At 41.7% G+C, this 18,830-nt stretch overlaps 3 protein-coding genes across 3 annotated transcripts; all 3 read left to right on the forward strand.

Moving 5' to 3' along the window:
• The first annotated feature begins 5,568 nt into the window (after nucleotides 1–5,568).
• LOC129091321 (olfactory receptor 11A1-like) lies at nucleotides 5,569–6,519 on the forward strand. The gene has a single exon (XM_054598902.1). The coding sequence runs from the start codon at nucleotides 5,569–5,571 to the stop codon at nucleotides 6,517–6,519; it is 951 nt and encodes a 316-aa protein (XP_054454877.1).
• Nucleotides 6,520–9,441: 2,922 nt separating this feature from the next.
• On the forward strand, nucleotides 9,442–10,398 carry LOC129091331 (olfactory receptor 11A1-like). The gene has a single exon (XM_054598914.1). It carries the CDS (start codon nucleotides 9,442–9,444, stop codon nucleotides 10,396–10,398), a length of 957 nt encoding a protein of 318 aa, XP_054454889.1.
• Nucleotides 10,399–14,413: 4,015 nt separating this feature from the next.
• Nucleotides 14,414–15,364, forward strand: LOC129091341 (olfactory receptor 11A1-like). The gene has a single exon (XM_054598926.1). The coding sequence runs from the start codon at nucleotides 14,414–14,416 to the stop codon at nucleotides 15,362–15,364; it is 951 nt and encodes a 316-aa protein (XP_054454901.1).
• Nucleotides 15,365–18,830: the final 3,466 nt, after the last annotated feature.

The raw sequence follows: 18,830 nt of genomic DNA on the forward strand, positions 1-18,830 counted from the left end.
AATAAGGAGTTGCTAATTAAAGGTAAAACTTCCTTAAGCAGCCTAGTCGGAATCGGGTCAGGGTAAGAGACAGGTGGAAGGTTTAGACTTAGAAATAGTTAAAGTCAATTGTTGAAGGTCGATGGGAGAAAAGCCATCTAAATATATTTCAGGTTCTACAGCTGTGGATCGATCGGTACTGGTTGAGGGCAGTAGATTATACATTTTTTCTCTAATAGTTAGAATCTTATCATTAAAGAAGTTCATGAAGTCACTACTACTGAGGTTTATAGGAAAACACGGCTCAACAGAGCTGTGACTCTCTGTCAGCCTGGCTACAGTGCTGAAGAGAACCCTGGGCTTGTTCTTATTTAAATCTATTAATGCTGAATAATAGGCTGCTCTAGCATTACGGAGGGCCTTCTTATGTATTTTAAGACTGTCTCGCCAGACTAACCGCGCTTCATCCACACTGGTGGAACGCCATATCCTTTCAAGTTTACGTAATGTTTGCTTTAATTCGCGGGTTTGAGGGTTATACCATGGAGCAAACCTCCTTTCTTTTATTAGCTTCTTTTTTAGACTAAAGTTAGAGTAGGAGAGCTATAGTCCAGTGTCATTCAGTGAGCATGCAGCACTAAACAAGATGGTCAATGACAGACTAAAGCTAGAGTAGGAGTCCTCTGTTATATGGAGACAGACTAAAGAGCCTCTGTTATATGGAGACAGACTAAAGTTAGAGTAGATGGAGTCCTCTGTTATATGGAGACAGACTAAAGTTAGAGTAGGAGTCCTCTGTTATATGAGACAGACTAAAGTTAGAGTAGGAGTCCTCTGTTATATGGAGACAGACTAAAGTTAGAGTAGGAGTCCTCTGTTATATGGAGACAGACTAAAGTTAGAGTAGGTCCTCTGTTATATGTCCTCTGTTATATGGAGACAGACTAAAGTTAGAGTAGGAGTCCTCTGTTATATGGAGACAGACTAAAGTTAGAGTAGGAGTCCTCTGTTATATGGAGACAGACTAAAGACAGACTAGAGTAGGAGTCCTCTGTTATATGGAGACAGACTAAAGTTAGAGTAGGAGTCCTCTGTTATATGGATAAAGGAGAAAGCTAGAGTAGGAGTCCTCTGTTATATGGAGACAGACTAAAGTTAGAGTAGGAGTCCTCTGTTATATGGAGACATGTTAATGAATAAAACAGACTAAAGAAATCCTCTGTTATATGGAGAATTAAAGCTAGAGTATTCCTCTGTTATATGGAGACATGTTAATGAATAAAACCCTGAAGAAATCGCTTCTTTAAATTTAGCTACAGCATTATCAGATAGACATCTAGTGTAGAAACTTTTGCCTAATGGCGTACAAGTAAAAATTCTATTAGATAATGTTCTGATAAAAGAGAGTTCTGTTGAGAGACAATTACATTTTCTATTTCAATACCATAAACCAGAACAAGGTGGAGGGTTAAAACAGTGAGTGGGTTTATGTACACACTGACAGAAGCCACTAGAATCTAATAATGAACTAAACGCAGTACTAAGGCTATCATTATACACATCCACATGAATATTAAAATCCCCTACAATTATAACTTTAATTTAGGTTTAGGGTTTATTAATAGGCTTGAGTAATCACCTCTTCAATCAATATTTACTGATCAATCATCAAACTCATTCTACATCCAGTTCAACAGGATTCTACTCAGTTAGAAGAGTTATTATTGAAGAGTATCAGTATAAAAGCTGACTCATATCTTTTCAACAGTAGTGAACTCATCGATGCACCGATGTTCTTAAACAGTTATTTATTAAAGTTATTAAAGTGGTTTCATCAGTAAGAAAATGTGGTTCTGTGTTTTGAGAATTAGACTGAAATCATTATTAACACAAAGTTTCTTATGCGTTCAACTTTACATTAATCAATTTGTATTCTGCATCATTTTATCAGATAAACTATGTTCAACCAGTCGAATCGTCAACATGGAGATAAACAGGACCCAACCGAACCAAACAGGACCAATAAGGACCCAAAAGAACCGACCAGGACCCAACAATACCAAGCAGAACAAAAAAGAACAAAACGGAACCAACCAGGACCCAACAGAACCAAACAGGAGAAAGCAGAACCCAACACAACCGACCTAGGTTGAGTTTCTGCTCCTCTTAAACAGTGGTTTAAGGTTGTTTAAAAGGATGAACTGAAACCTCAAACTTCACTTTGTTTCTGAGGTATGTTTGTTGTTTACAAGGTTCTAAAAGGTTCTAAAATGTTCTAAAATGTTTGAAAAGAACAGACGGGCAGGCCACTTAAGGAAAGTCGCTGACTCAGTGAGGTTTTATATTTATGACAAAAAAAATCAGTGAAGTTGACGTTACGAAGCGTAGAGAGTGTTTTCATCCACTCGTGTCACATCGACAACTTTTTTAGTTTGATCTGTCTATGGAAAAGTCTTCAGGTCAGGATTTGATTTCAGGTCTTATTGCATTTGATTGTGGGTCCAGGACAATCTCGTCTCTTATTAGCATGTTGTCCATTATCTCTAAAAACATCAGCAACTAATGTTAAGTTATTTAATTGTTGCCTCGTCGGCTTTATGGGATTATTAGTGATTATTCCACAGAAAAATCACAGTAATGTATTTTCCATATTTCTGACAGCTTTAATGTCTCCAGCAGCTGTTTGATGAGACATGACATGAGCTGACTGCAGATGTAAATAAATATTTAGTAAATGTGCCGTAAAAGATCCTCAAAAACTGCCAAAGAATTGGTCAAAATTGTCTCTGAGTTTTACACATTTCATTAGTTAATATGAAAACATTTGGTTATGGAGCTTTAAAGTCCTGATGAACTAAAGTGATGCTCCAAATAAATAAAACGTTCATCTGATGTAATCCTCACACAGGTGTTGAGGGAAGTTACATCACTGATGCTCATTAATGAAGTCCCTGAGGTCAAAGGTCACTTCAGCCTGTCAACATGTTTGTCCCTGAGGCTTCTTCACATTAGCCACAGTTTCCACTAATTCCCTCTGAAGCAAATTAGTCTGTTAACCAGTGAGACCAATCAGCCGAGCAGACCTCAGCACTGGTTTCACTGGTCCACAGGGGGCCGATAATGACCTCCCCTCAGACCGCTCTGAGATGACCTCAGGGTAGACAGACAAACATTCGGAAATATTAGTCCTGTTAGTCAGTAAATATTGGATATGAATTGTAACATTCACATTCTTTAAAGTGTCTGAAGTCAATGTTGTAATGGGGGCGACTGTGACTCAGTGGTAGAACGGGTCGTCTGCTAGTCCATGTCGATGTGTCCTTGGGCAAAACACTTCACCCCAAATTCCTCCCTGAATCCTAATTAGAGTCCTGATGGGCAGGTGACACCTTGCAAAATTTCCCCTGCCATCAATGTCAAAATCAGAATCAGAATCAGCTTTATTTGCCAAGTATGCGTACGCATACAAGGAATTTGACTTTGTTTTTCTGTCGTTCTCAGCGTACGTACATAGAAATAGACAAATAAAACTGAAACAAGGACAGCTGGTGGGATAAGGGAGGCATAAACATTTAACTTAAATATACAAGTATAAATATAAATATATATGTATCTACAAAAGTACGTATATAAACATAAAAACACAACAACAATGAAATGGAAGTACTAGAGCAGTGTTGGAGGGTTCCTCCTAAAGTCCACTGTCATCTCCACAGTTTTGAGCTTGTTCAGCTCCAGGTTGTTCTGACCCACCAGAGGGTCAGCTGATCAACCTGCCGTCTGTACACAGACTCATCACCGTCCCTGATGAGGCCGATGACAGTTGTGTCGTCTGTGAACTTCAGGGGTTTAACAGAAGGGTCACCTGAGGTGGCACCTCTTTGCTACTCTGATCTCCTTAGTCAGTGTGTTTCTGGTCTGGTTGTACAGGATCCTGTCCCCACTACTGTAGGCCCTGAGTTGTGCAGTAAACCAGGGTTTATTTTTGTTGTATGTGCAGAAGGTTTTGGTCGGCACACACATGTCCTCACAAAAACTGATGTACGATGTCACAGTGTCAGTGAACTCATCCAGGTCTGTAGCAACAGCCTCAAAGACACTCCAATCAGTGCAGACAAAGCAGGCCTGTAACTCCAGCTTTGCCTCGCCGGTCCATCTCCTCGGTGCGGTGTTGAGGAGCAGCAGTTCGAGTGCTCCTGCTCGCTTCCCCCGTTGGTGTCTGCGGCAAATTCCGTAGAGAGCCGCTGCTCCTCCAACTAAAAGCTCTGTAAAACTGTCCGGATCAATGAAAAATGATAAGAAAGTTTGAGCGTTGGATTGTCGGAAGTTTAAGAGTTCTTCTCTGCTGAATGTGGTCATAGAGGGAGAGCTGGAGACAAAACAAATAAACAAAAACAGAGAAAGTACTACAGAGCGCAGAACCGAGGCTGCCATCCGTGGCGCCATCTTGCTGTATAAATGGGTGTGAATGATGACATGTAGTGTTAAAGCTCGTTGAGGGGTTGGACAACAATGGAACCATGACGGGAGGACGATGGAACCATGCAGGACGATGACTGATGACGGGACAATGACGGGATAACGGGATGACGACGGAACCATGATGGAACGATGATGAAACCATGAAGGGACGATTACTGACGACAGGCAGATGGCGTGAAGACGTCGGAACCATGACGGGACAACAATGTGACAACAATGGGATTATGATGGTACGACGATGGGACGACGACGGGATGGCGGAACGACGACGGAAACACCACAGGACAACAATGGGACGACGACAATGGGACAACAATGGAACAAAGACTGGACAAAGGATAGGATGACGATGGGACGACTACGGGTTGACGACCGAATGACGATGGAAACATGACGGGACAATGATGGGACGACTACGGAACCATGATGGGACGACGACGGAACCATGACGGAATGACAATGACGGGACAACGATGGGACGACGAAGGGACGACGATGGGAAGACGACGGGACGACGACGGGATGACGGGACGACGACAGAACCATGGGATGATGGTGGGGACGATGACGGGACGATGATGGGACAACAACGAGATAATGATGTGACGATGACAGGACAACGACGTGATGACGGGATGACGATGGTACATCGATGGGACGACGACGGGAAAGTAAACACTCACCAGAGCTGTTGCCTAGTAATGCACTTCCCTTTAATTGGTCAACATGAACATGTTAACGAAAGCCTTCTGTGGCTCACAGTTAAACATTGTGAGTATAAGCAACGGTCAGAGGGCTAAGGTCATACTTTGTTTGCTCATAATAATCATTTTCCCTCTCTGACATGACGTGAAGGAGGTGGGACTGCTGTGATGATGTGCCATTCTTGACATGAAAGGTATAAACAGCAGATATCAAAGCAGCCTGACATTGGCAGTCCGCTGATCAGCAGGTTGCAAATATTAATCTGTGTGTTATATAAAGGTATTTTTTTGAAAATATTGCTTGTGTTTACAAAACACGTCTTTAATTAAAGCAAATGATTCAGTTTGGTTTGAAAAATGAGAAGTGAAAGTTGTTACAATTATTTTGTCATCTAAATATAAAATGATGGTAAATTCAACTTTAACATACTTCATTCTTGGCACCTACATAAATGTAGGTACTTTGAAGTACTTGTATTTTATGATAACTATGTTTTTATACATTGTTGTTGTTATTGTCAATGTTTTGCTGATTGCTGTTATCTGTATGAACAGAAGCTTACATGAACCTATGTACCTTTTTCTGTGCAGCCTGTTTGTAAATGAACTGTATGGAAGTACAGGGTTGTTTCCATTCCTTCTGGTTCAGATCCTCTCTGACGTTCACACTGTTTCTGCTCCACTTTGTTTCCTGCAGATTTTCTCTGTGTACACTTATGGCAGTGTAGAGTTTTGTAATTTAGCCATCATGTCTTATGACAGATATCTTGCTATCTGTTGTCCTCTACAATATAACACTCGTATGACATTTAACAAGGCGCTTATCTTTATTGCTGTTGTATGGTTTCATTCTTTTGTGAAATTCTTAATAACTTTATCCTTAAACATCCGTTTGACTTTTTGTGGAAACGTCATTAACAGTTTGTATTGTCATAACTACCTTGTTGTTAAGTTGGCGTGTTCTGATACTGTAGTGAATAACATTTATGGATTGTTTGGTGTTGTTCTCTCTATTTTAGTCCCTCTGCTTCCAATCCTTTACTCTTACATGAAGATTCTTAGAGTTTGTTTCTCTGGTTCTAAACAGACCAGACAGAGAGCTGTCAGTACCTGCACACCTCACCTCACTTCTCTGCTCAACTTTTCTTTTGGCTGCTGCTTTGAAATAGTTCAGAGTAGATTTGATATGACCAGTGTACCCAGAGTACTGCGTATCATCCTGTCACTGTATTTTCTCATCATACAGCCACTTTTGAATCCTATCATGTTTGGATTGCAGATGTCAAAGATACGGAAAACATGTAAACAAGTCCTTTGCTATAAAATGTTGACCTTTCGCAAAGATACTATGTAGATGAAATAACAGAAGTGTCAGTAAATATGTCTCTTGATTCAAAGTGTTGACACTTCTTGTCACTGATCACTGAGGGATTTGAAAAACTGCAGTTGTTCCAGCAATTAATTTAAAAAACATGGAAAATGTCACATAAGCTCAAAGAGGACTCAGAGGGAGGTGTTGAGTGGTTGATTTTAGTTCCTATACTGTCATATTGATAACACAAATCATCATTTGTTATCAGTAGAAATAGTGCAGAAGTTCAAATATATGTATAATTAATAAAGAAATATTAAATAAAACATTTGTGGTTAATGGTTTACAGTTCATCAAAATGTATAAACTGAATGTAAACAGGAATGGAGTAATTCCATATACGTAATAAAAGTATGCTTTCATTATATTTACAACAGAATAAGAATATAAACATAAATGAATAATAAGAGTTATGTAAAAGAATAAAGGAAAAAAATGCAACTAAAATAGAAAAAGTTAAATGCAGCAACAGAGATTAAATACAGGAGTATAACATATAGACTGTATAAGAGGTGACAGTGTCATTGATGTTGGAAAGGAAGTTATATTAGACTAATGAAAATAATATTGCACATAAAACTGAAATGTAATATTGCATGGTGTTGGCAAAAGTAATACTGCAAGTCCATCCATCCATCCATTTTCCTCCGCTTATCCGGGGCCGGGTCTCGGGGGCAGCAAGCTAAGGAGGCTCCTCCAGACGTCCTTCTCCCCAGCAACACTTTCCAGCTCCTCCTGGGGAACCCCGAGGCGTTCCCAGGCCAGACGAGATATATAATCCCTCCAGCGAGTTCTGGGTCTACCCCGGGGCCTCTTACCAGTTGGTAATACTGCAAGTGTTGTGGTTATTAATGGCTAAGTGTTCCTTCCTGCAGAAGGGGGAGGAGTTATAACATTCGATGGCCACTATCATAATGCCCTGGGAAAAAACTCTTGTCAAGTTGTATGGACGGAGACTTCTTGCTAACAGTTCAGTGTCCGGGCCACACACACGTTCTATCACTGTAATGCGTCCAGGGTTGCACCATCTGTTGTTCACCTTAATAGCGACCCCCCCCCCTCCTTTCTTCTTGCCACTCTTGCAACTCCTGTCCGCCTGCACCAACTGGAAGCCTGCTGGACTGAGTAGGGTCCGGCAGGCGGTCATGCAGAAATGTCCCAGTGAAGCACATAACAGAGACCTCTCGAAACAAACTCTTGCTCTTTTTGAGTGATGTTAACTCATCCATCTTATTCACCAGAGATCTCACGTTACCCATTATGATAGAGAGGACAAACGGTCGATATCTCCTCTTCCTTGAACATCGTCTCCTACCAGCTTTGCAGCTCTGGTATTTCCTCCTCAGCTCTTGGGGATTTAGGTCTGCCTCAAGCCATGCCGCACTTTCAGAGGCTCATCAGCTGATCCCTGGTGTAAACAATCGAGCCCTGGGTAGCATCAGCACGAATGGTGTTCCGGCATGATAAAACCACTCCGATAGCGAGGAAGAACAAAAAGAACTTGGGAAGCAACTTAGTTTGACTAACCGAGTAACGTAGCTTACTACTTTAATAAATGGAAATCAAGAAAAACCAAAGAAGATATAGAGAAAAAGTAGAAAAAAGACATAGATGATGAAGAGCAACTCTGGCAGGCTGAGTCCTGTGACGGCGCCCAAAGTAAAGTATGTGGCGGGATGGCAGCAGGCTTAGGAAGTTATTCCAAATGTCTATTTGACCAGCAACTCTTTCTAGCTCTTCCTGGTTAACCCCATGGCGTTCGCAGGCCAGACAACATATTTAGTCCCTTCAGCGTGTCCTAGGTCTACCCCGGGGCCTCTTACCAGTTGGAGGTGCCCAGAAAAGGCAGGCTTCCAGTAGGATCCTGATCAGATGATGAACCCACTCAGCTGGACCCCTTCAATGCAAAGGAGCAGCTGCTCTGCTTCTACTTCCCTTCTGATGTCTGAGCGTCTCACCCTATTTTTAAGGTTGAGTCCAGCAAAAGAAGGAAGCACATTTTGGCCGTTTGTATGAGGGATCTCATGCTTTTTTCACTACCCAAAGCTAATGACCTTAGGAGAGGTTTGCAATGTAGATGGACTGGAAACTGGAGAACTCAGCTCCCTCTTTACCATAACGGTTCGGCTAGACTTCTGATGCTAAACCAAATCGCCTGTCCATCTCACGCTCCATTTTACCTCTCCATTGACCCAGAGATACTTGAACTCTCTAGCTTGGGGAAGTGACTTACTCCCAACCCAAAGGGTGCAATCCACCATTTTCGGGCAGAGAAAGATGGGCTCAGATTTGGAGGTACTGACTCTTATCCTGACCGCTTCAGACTTGATACAAACCGCCCCAATCCGTTTTGAAGGAGCCAACAACACCACCCTATATGCAAAGAGCATAGACACAATTCTCAGGTCCCTAAACCGGACACTCTCTACCCTTGGCTGCGTATAGAAATCCTGTCCATGAAAATCACAAACATGATTGGTCACACGGAACAACCATGGCGGAGGCCAAGAACCATTGGAAACAAGTACCCTCATATTCCAGCAGTACCCCCCACAGACTACCACGGGTACACAGTTGAAAGCCTTCTCCAAGTCCACAAAACAACATGTAGACTGGATGGGTAAATGCACATGACCCTTCCAACAGTTCCACTGTTCCATGGAAAGGACAGGATCCACATTTGTCCTTCACTGAATGCAATCAGGTAGGCTGGTGTGGGACCTGATAAAAAAGTGTTACTTGACTGTTAGATTCCTCACCTGTGAAAAGGTATAAAGGTGTGTGCAGCTGATGGAAGTGAGTGCAGCAGTCGGCAGCACCACAGGTGACGGACACTGAACCATGTGTGACGGGATCCTTTTTCATTTACAGATACATTTTGGTTTCCTTTTTATGCCATAAAGAATGTTGAATTCAACTTTATCAACTTTATATTACTTCATTCTTGGAGGTTATGAGCTTGTTGGAGATTTGAAGTACTTGTATTTTATGATAACTATGTTTTTATACATTGTTGTTGTTATTGTCAACGTATTTCTGATTGCTGTTATCTGTATGAACAGAAGCTTACATGAACCTATGTACCTTTTTCTGTGCAGCCTGTTTGTAAATGAACTGTATGGTAGTACAGGGGTGTTTCCATTCCTTCTGGTTCAGATCCTCTCTGACGTTCACACTGTTTCTGCTCCACTTTGTTTCCTGCAGATTTTCTCTTTGTATTCTTATGCAAATATAGAGTTTTGTAATTTAGCCATCATGTCTTATGACAGATATCTTGCTATCTGTTATCCTCTACAATATAACACTCGTATGACATGTAACAAGGCGCTTATCTTTATTATTATGGTTTGGTTGTACTGCTGTGTGAAATTCTTAATAACTTTATCCTTAAACATCCGTTTGAAAATGTGTGGAAACGTCATTAACAGTTTGTATTGTCGTAACTACCTTGTTGTTAAGTTGGCGTGTTCTGATACTGTAGTGAATAACATTTATGGATTGTCTTTAACTGCAGTCTCTATTTTAGTCCCTCTGCTTCCAATCCTTTACTCTTACATGAAGATTCTTAGAGTTTGTTTCTCTGGTTCTAAACAGACCAGACAGAGAGCTGTCAGTACCTGCACACCTCACCTCACTTCTCTGCTCAACTTTTCTTTTGGCTGCTGCTTTGAAATAGTTCAGAGTAGATTTGATATGACCAGTGTACCCAGAGTACTGCGTATCATCCTGTCACTGTATTTTCTCATCATACAGCCACTTTTGAATCCTATCATGTTTGGATTGCAGATGTCAAAGATACGGAAAACATGTAAACAAGTCCTTTGCTATAAAATGTTGACCTTTCGCAAAGATACTATGTAGATGAAATAACAGAAGTGTCAGTAAATATGTCTCTTGATTCAAAGTGTTGATACTCGTCACTGATTAATGTCGGATATGATAAACTGAAATAATTCCATCAATGAGTAAACAGAACAATGATTAAACAGAACAGATTCACCAACGAGGTTGAAACTAATATCACACATCTGTAGGTAAAAACAATCTTGTGCACCATATTTTTTCCTCATAATGCTACTTGTGAGCAACTAATATGAGTTCAACAAAAGTTGTTAGCAGCTGGTGACAGAATCCTGCATGGTTTATAATATATAATATTATAATAATGGAGCTAACCGCTTACTTTAACAGAAGTTGCCTTTAGTTACATTATGATGCGTTCAAGCTCTATTCAATAAAAATGAGTTTTTGCTGAATAATGATGTATTGAGTGTGCAATCAGCCTGCACGCTAGATTAGGTATTGAAACATCTCTAATTTATTCATCAACATTAAGAGATTGGAAGAAAAAGGCTGTTTCTTAAAGGTGAGGTGATTATTTAATTTATAGAGCTCAATGACAAATAACCAAGATTTGACACTTGGACATTTTTAACAACCCTCTTACTTAAAATCCTTAAAGCAACAGTGTGTGGTATTTTAATGAAACTGTCCCTGAGCCTGGTGCTGCGGTAACATCTGCCAGGTGGCAGCAGATGATCGCCACACTTCACCACACGAACAAAGTGAATCATGGGAGGTCCTTTCATAGTCAGGGTGGAATTACTGTTCTCTTTTCCTTACTGTAATTAACTCTAGATGACAATGGTTTAAATCCATTACAACTATTAAAAACAGTCCATTAGAGCACTGATTGTAAATAAGTTGGTAATTGTCAGTGCAGCACTTGGCCTAGTCATAATTGTTGTATTATTGTAAACCATAAGCCCTGAACCTCTTTGGACTGTAATATACTTCAGATCCACATGTGTAATCATGTCCAGAATGATGCAAGGGCTCCAATTGTTGTATGAAGAACAGGACATCAAATTGTTCAATCAAAGATTACCCGGACAGTATTACCTGCATATCTGTAGCCAGTTAGGTGTGAGGCTCATGTTTCATGTAAGTTAGACCCTTTTAAAGATTTTGGCTTATGTGATATATGAACGCTGAAATTAATCTGCAGCATTTTTACACCTGCCATTTATGCTAAATCTTGAGTATAGAACATTTTGCAGTGGTCCTTCCATCTATAACTTCCACTATAACCTAAAGAGAAGCGTCCGGCAGGCATCCTGATCAGATGCCCGAACCACCTCAGCTGTCCCCATTCAACATGATGGAACATGAGCTCCCTCTGGATGTCTGAGCTCCTCACCCTACCTCTAAAGCTGAGCCCAGCCACCCTACGAAGGAAGCTCATTTCTGTCGCTTGTATCCGTGATCTCATTCTCTCGGTCACTACCCAAAGCTCATGACCATAGAAGGTGTCTGAACGTAGATAGACTGGTAAATCAAGAGCTTTGCCTTCCGGCTCAGCTGCCTCTTCACCTCAAGGGTCAGCTACAACGCACACAGCAGTGACTCACTGCCAACCCGAAGGGTGCGATCCACCATTTTCCGGAAGAAAACTATGGGCTCAGACTGGGAGGGACTGACTCTCATCCCAACCGCTTCAAACTCAGCGGCAAACTGCCCAAGTGTGTGCTGAAGGTCACATTCTGAAGGATCCAAGAGAACCACATCATATTCAAAGAGCAGGGAGACAATTCTGAGGTCCCCAAACCGGACACCATCCCCCTTCCGGCTGCGCCTTGAAATCCTGTCTATTAAAATCCCAAACAGGATTGGTGACAAGGGACAACCCTGGCGATGGGCAATACGCACAGGGAACATGTTTGACAAGGTCGTAATCTTTCTCTAAGTCCACAGAACAACATGTAGACTGAATGTGTCAACTCCCATGACCCCTCCAACCAATCTGTAAGGGGAAAGAGCTGGTCTACTCTTCCACGGCCAGGACAGAATCCGCATTGGTGCTTCTGGATATGAGGTTGGACAATAGGTTGGAGCCTCCTCTCTGGCACCCCTGGAATCAACTGTCCTTTCCTGGGGAGGTTGAGGAGCCTCTCAGGGGGCATGTCATCCAAACCTGGTGCTTTGCCACTGAGAGGCATTTAGAATACCTCTGCAACCTCTGCCAGGGATATGGAAGGGTCTTCACCTTAGTCTTCAAACCTCACCTCCTCCTCAACGAACGTGTTTCATCCCTGCTAGGCACAAAACTTTCTTCCAGTGGTGGGAGTTGAAGACCTCATGGAAAGGGGCCTTAGCCAGACATTCCCAGCTCAACCTCACTACACATTTGGGTTTAACCAGGTCTGTTCGGCAGCCTCACCCCCCATCTGATTACACGCACCACCGGGTGGTGATCAATTGGCAGCTCTGCTCCTCTCTTCAGTTGGGTTCATATCAGGCAGTCTGTTCTTTCCAATCAACCCACTCTAGGTTTCTCCGTTTTTACCCACTTGAGCAATGAAGTCCCACAGAAGAACTTTAGAGTTCCCAGTCGGTGACCTTTCCAGGATTCCACACAGAGACTCGAAGAAGGCCAAGAACACCTGTCGTACACCTCTTCTCTAGTACTTGCAGTCGCATAGAGAATACCCTTTCGTTCCCCGGGGAAAACTCTAACACCGTGGCGCTCAGACAGGAGATGTGAGTGAACCCACATCCGACTTGGGCCTCTAACCCTGGGTAGCTCCTGAATAAGCCTAGAGTGCAGCCCCTCTCCAGGGCTGGCTCCGGTTTACCTTTTTCCAGGCGATATGACACACCTCTTTTTATGCCGATTCATTTAGGGTCAGTGAAATGCTCTTGATCCGCCACATGAAGCGTAAGTTCAGTCAGGAAGACAGTTCTCTTGTATGCTTAGTCTTGTAGTTTATTTCTGTCACTCTCTCCTCACGCATGCTCACTCATAATATCTTCGCTGTCATTGTTCGGGGGTGTCAATCATGATATCAGCTGTTTAGATCAGCTGGTCTCCTCAATCCAATAGCACAGCGACACATTTACATCGTTAGCCTATCATCTTGCTGCTGTCTCTTTTTAAATATGACTGTCTCTCTACCTTCAGTACGTTCATGATGCTGTAACACATCCCTCCACCTCCCCATCTCTGCCCAATCATTGCAGATTCACCAGCTTCATCAACTCATCATTCTATCAGCCTCATCAGCCACCACCACCAGTGTCTGGCCTACACGGGGCAGGGGTTATCTTGCTGCTGCTCAGGGCAGACACCCCTCGATAACAAATCTCTCCGCAGAGTCCAAGCGCCAAAAACTCTGTCAAGACTTTATCATCACATATCATCTGTTAATAATAAACGATGATCTTTTCCTCATTGAATGGTCTCTCCTGATTGAAATCCCCTGGGACCACTTTGTCAGGAACTATTGCCCTCGACAACACGGCTCCAAGCGGGGCTCACAAACCCCTCCACCATGTAAAGGGGGCCAAGCATTGGAGGGTCTCACACAGTTGTAAACATTTCAAATGTGACCGGAACCATTTCCTGTTGCAGTGTTTGTGAATGACATAAGCTGACAGGAAGTAAACACTCACCAGAGCTGTTGCCTAGTAATGCACTTCCCTTTAATTGGTCAACATGAACATGTTAACGAAAGCCTTCTGTGGCTCACAGTTAAACATTGTGAGTATAAGCAACGGTCAGAGGGCTAAGGTCATACTTTGTTTGCTCATAATAATCATTTTCCCTCTCTGACATGACGTGAAGGAGGTGGGACTGCTGTGATGATGTGCCATTCTTGACATGAAAGGTATAAACAGCAGATATCAAAGCAGCCTGACATTGGCAGTCCGCTGATCAGCAGGTTGCAAATATTAATCTGTGTGTTATATAAAGGTATTTTTTTGAAAATATTGCTTGTGTTTACAAAACACGTCTTTAATTAAAGCAAATGATTCAGTTTGGTTTGAAAAATGAGAAGTGAAAGTTGTTACAATTATTTTGTCATCTAAATATAAAATGATGGTAAATTCAACTTTAACATACTTCATTCTTGGCACCTACATAAATGTAGGTACTTTGAAGTACTTGTATTTTATGATAACTATGTTTTTATACATTGTTGTTGTTATTGTCAACGTATTTCTCATTGCTGTTATCTGTATGAACAGAAGCTTACATGAACCTATGTACCTTTTTCTGTGCAGCCTGTTTGTAAATGAACTGTATGGAAGTACAGGGTTGTTTCCATTCCTTCTGGTTCAGATCCTCTCTGACGTTCACACTGTTTCTGCTCCACTTTGTTTCCTGCAGATTTTCTCTTTGTATTCTTATGCAAATATAGAGTTTTGTAATTTAGCCATCATGTCTTATGACAGATATCTTGCTATCTGTTATCCTCTACAATATAACACTCGTATGACATGTAACAAGGCGCTTATCTTTATTATTATGGTTTGGTTGTACTGCTGTGTGAAATTCTTAATAACTTTATCCTTAAACATCCGCTTGACTTTTTGTGGAAACGTCATTAACAGTCTAGTTTGCACTAACTACCTTGTTGTTAAGTTGGCGTGTTCTGATACTGTAGTGAATAACATTTATGGATTGTTTGGTGTTGTTCACTCTATTCTAGCACCTCTGCTTCCAATCCTTTTCTCTTACTTGGAAATTCTTAGAGTTTGTTTCTCTGGTTCTAAACAGACCAGACAGAGAGCTGTCAGTACCTGCACACCTCACCTCACTTCTCTGCTCAACTTTTCTTTTGGCTGCTGCTTTGAAATAGTTCAGAGTAGATTTGATATGACCAGTGTACCCAGAGTACTGCGTATCATCCTGTCACTGTATTTTCTCATCATACAGCCACTTTTGAATCCTATCATGTTTGGATTGCAGATGTCAAAGATACGGAAAACATGTAAACAAGTCCTTTGCTATAAAATGTTGACCTTTCGCAAAGATACTATGTAGATGAAATAACAGAAGTGTCAGTAAATATGTCTCTTGATTCAAAGTGTTGACACTTGTTGCAAATTCATATGGTATTTGATGAACTAAAATAATTCCAGAAATTAATTTTAAAAAGATGGAAAAAGAAACATGAGCTCAAAGTGGACTCCGTGGGAAGGGCTGAGTGGTTGATTGTAATTCTTATATTGTTATAACACAAATCATGAGCAAACGCCAGACAAACAACAAACGTAAACAAAACAGATTTTCTGTGGGTCTTGATGACGCTGTGGGTTTGTCCCTCATGGGCCCCCTTCTTTTGTTGTGAATCTAAGTAAAGCAGCCAATGAGATCTTTTCTCTCGGCTTTTTTCTTCCGATATCGATATCCTGATCAGAAATGCCTGAGAAACAGCCTATAATGCTGGTTAGGGTATCGGCGAGTACTTGAGTCTATGAACCGATCTGATATCACACCACCATGTTATCTATCAGCTCATTTACGCTACACAGGAACAACCAACACGTCACTTGCTGCCCGACCTGTACTGAGCAGGTGGAAAGTAGAACTACAAACCTGTAGTTTATTATTCTCATGCACCTTCATTTTTGCAGAGCGCCTGATACACTAAGCTTTTTATAGACTCACTGATTACTTTGGATTAAATCACATGCATCTGACACAAGGCTGCTTTTTTATACTCTGTGTACAACAATAACAGAGAAGCACTTGTTGGCATTACAATTTTTCCCAGATTCATTTCAACAATGCTTGTTAAACATATATTTACTTTTAAGAGTAAAAAATGATAATTTAAGCATTAAATAGCACAGAAGTTAAAATATAGGGATAAATGAATTAATATATATATTACATATAAGATTAAACCTATTTGTGGTAGAAAGATGTACAGAAGTGTATATATACAGTGGGGGAAATAATTATTTGATCCCTTGCCGATTTTGTAAGTTTGCCCACTGACAAAGAAATGAACGATCTATAATTGTTATGGTAGGTTTATTTTATCATTGAGAGACAGAATATAAAAAAAAGAATCTATAAAATCACATCAAGTTATAAATTGATTTGCATTTGATCGAGTGAAATAAGTATTTGATCCCCTACCAACCAGCAAGAATTCTGGCTCCCACAGACCGGTTAGATTAGTCCTCTCGCTTTAAGAAAGTACTCTGAATCTCAACTCCTTACCTGTATGAAAGACATCTGTCTCAATTCATTACCTGTATAAAAGACACCTGTCCACAGAATAAATCAATCAGATTCCAACTTCTCCACCATGGGCAAGACCAAAGAGCTGTCTAAGGACGTCGGGGCAAAGACTGTAGACCTGCACAAGGCTGGAATGGGCTACAAGACCATCGGAAAGCAGCTCGGTGAGAAGGAGACAACTGTTGGTGCGATTATTTGGAAATGGAAGAAACACAAAATGACCATCAATCGCCCTCGGCCTGGGGCTCCACGCAAGATCTGGCCTCGTGGGGTATCGATGATCATGAGAAAGGTGAGGGATCAGCCCAGAACTACACGGGAGGAACTTGTTCATGATCTCAAGACAGCTGGGACCACAGTGTAACCCAGGGAAGTTTAGCTCTTTAAAATATTTTTTTCCTGGTTTAAGATTTGCTTAATAAAATGACATTAAGCAGTAAAGTGCCCAGCCAATCCCTGATGGGCGTTGTGTAATAAATATCCGGGTCATGTCAGGTAACTTCCTGTTTTCATTGCGTACCATTCGGACGGCAAGGCTAGCGCAGCTGAAGCTCTTCGTGTTACATGTGTTTGATCCTCTGCAGGCAGCGGTCAGGTTTTTGTGTCTACCCTCTTCGGTGGATTTTCGAATCATCCAAGACAAAGTGTTGATGGCGAGCTAATCAATGAATTTGGAAAAAAACAATTCCCCTTCCCACGAGTAGTGTGGTAGGAAATTAACTGATCACTGGAATGAACTGAATCCTTTATTTATTCCCCGTGCTGACGTCTAAGAACCCCATTATATTATATGTTTGAAAGACAAATGTATGTTATGATTTAATGTTGTTTGGATGAAATATCAAATACAAATGCTTGGTTAAAACTTACTTTTTGTTCTCAGTGGTTTTTTCATACACATTGGGCTCCCTAGACGAACCTAGTGCAAACTACTAGATGACTGGTCCATAACTTCTCTTTCTTTAAAACCTTAAAACATAACTTGTACTCGTTACAACAGTCACCAAGAAAACCATTGGTAACACACTACGCCGTAATGGATTCAAATCCTGCAGCGCCTGCAAGGTCCCCCTGCTCAAGAAGGCACATGTACAGGCCCGTCTGAAGTCTGCCAATGAACACCTGAATGATTCAGAGAAGGCTTGGGAGAAGGTAATGTGGTCAGATGAGACCAAAATCGAGCTATTTGGCATCAACTCAACTCGCCGTGTTTGGAGGAAGAGAAATGCTGATTATAACCCCAAGAACACCATCCCCACTGTCAAGCATGGAGGTGGAAACATTATGCTTTGGGGGTGTTCCTCTGCTAAGGGGACAGGACGACTTCACCGCATCGAGGGGAGGATGGACGGGGCCATGTACCGTGAAATCTACGGCGACAACCTCCTTCCCTCAGCCAGGACACTGACAATGGGTCGTGGATGGGTCTTCCAGCACGACAATGACCCAAAACATACGGCCAAGGCAACAAAGGAGTGGCTCAAGAAGAAGCACATTAAGGTCATGGAGTGGCCTAGCCAGTCTCCGGACCTTAATCCCATAGAAAATCTGTGGAGGGAGCTGAAGCTTAGAGTTGCCAAGCGACAGCCTCGAAACCTTCAGGATTTGGAGAAGATCTGCAAAGAGGAGTGGACCAAAATCCCTCCTGAGATGAGCTCAAACCTGGTGACCAACTACAAGAAGCGTCTGACCTTTGTGCTTGCCAACAACGGTTTCTCCACCAAGTACTGAGTCATGTTTTGTTAGGGGATCAAATACTTATTTCACTCGATCAAATGCAAATCAATATATAACTTTTATATAATGTGATTTTCTGGATTTTTTTTTTGATATTCTGTCTCTCACTGTTAAAATAAACCTACCATAACAATTATAGATCGTTCATTTCTTTGTCAGTGGGCAAACTTACAAAACTGGCAAGGGATCAAATAATTATTTCCCCCACTGTATAACAGGCCTGCTTTGTCTGCACTGATTGGAGTGTCTTTCAGGCTGTTGCTACAGACCTGGATGAGCTCACTGACACTGTGACATCATACGTCAGCTTTTGTGAGGACATGTGTGTGCCGACCAAAACCTTCTGCACATACAACAACAATAAACCCTGGTTTACTGCACAATCAGGCAGCTTCGTCTGGCCAAGGTGGAGGCCTACAGTAGTGGGGACAGGATCCTGTACAACCAGGCCAGAAACACACTGACTAAGGAGATCAGAGTAGCAAAGATGTGCTATAAGGGGCGGCTGTGGTGTAGTGGA

Source organism: Anoplopoma fimbria, chromosome 1 (assembly GCF_027596085.1).
Source record: "Anoplopoma fimbria isolate UVic2021 breed Golden Eagle Sablefish chromosome 1, Afim_UVic_2022, whole genome shotgun sequence".
Taxonomy (NCBI): Eukaryota; Metazoa; Chordata; class Actinopteri; order Perciformes; family Anoplopomatidae; genus Anoplopoma; species Anoplopoma fimbria.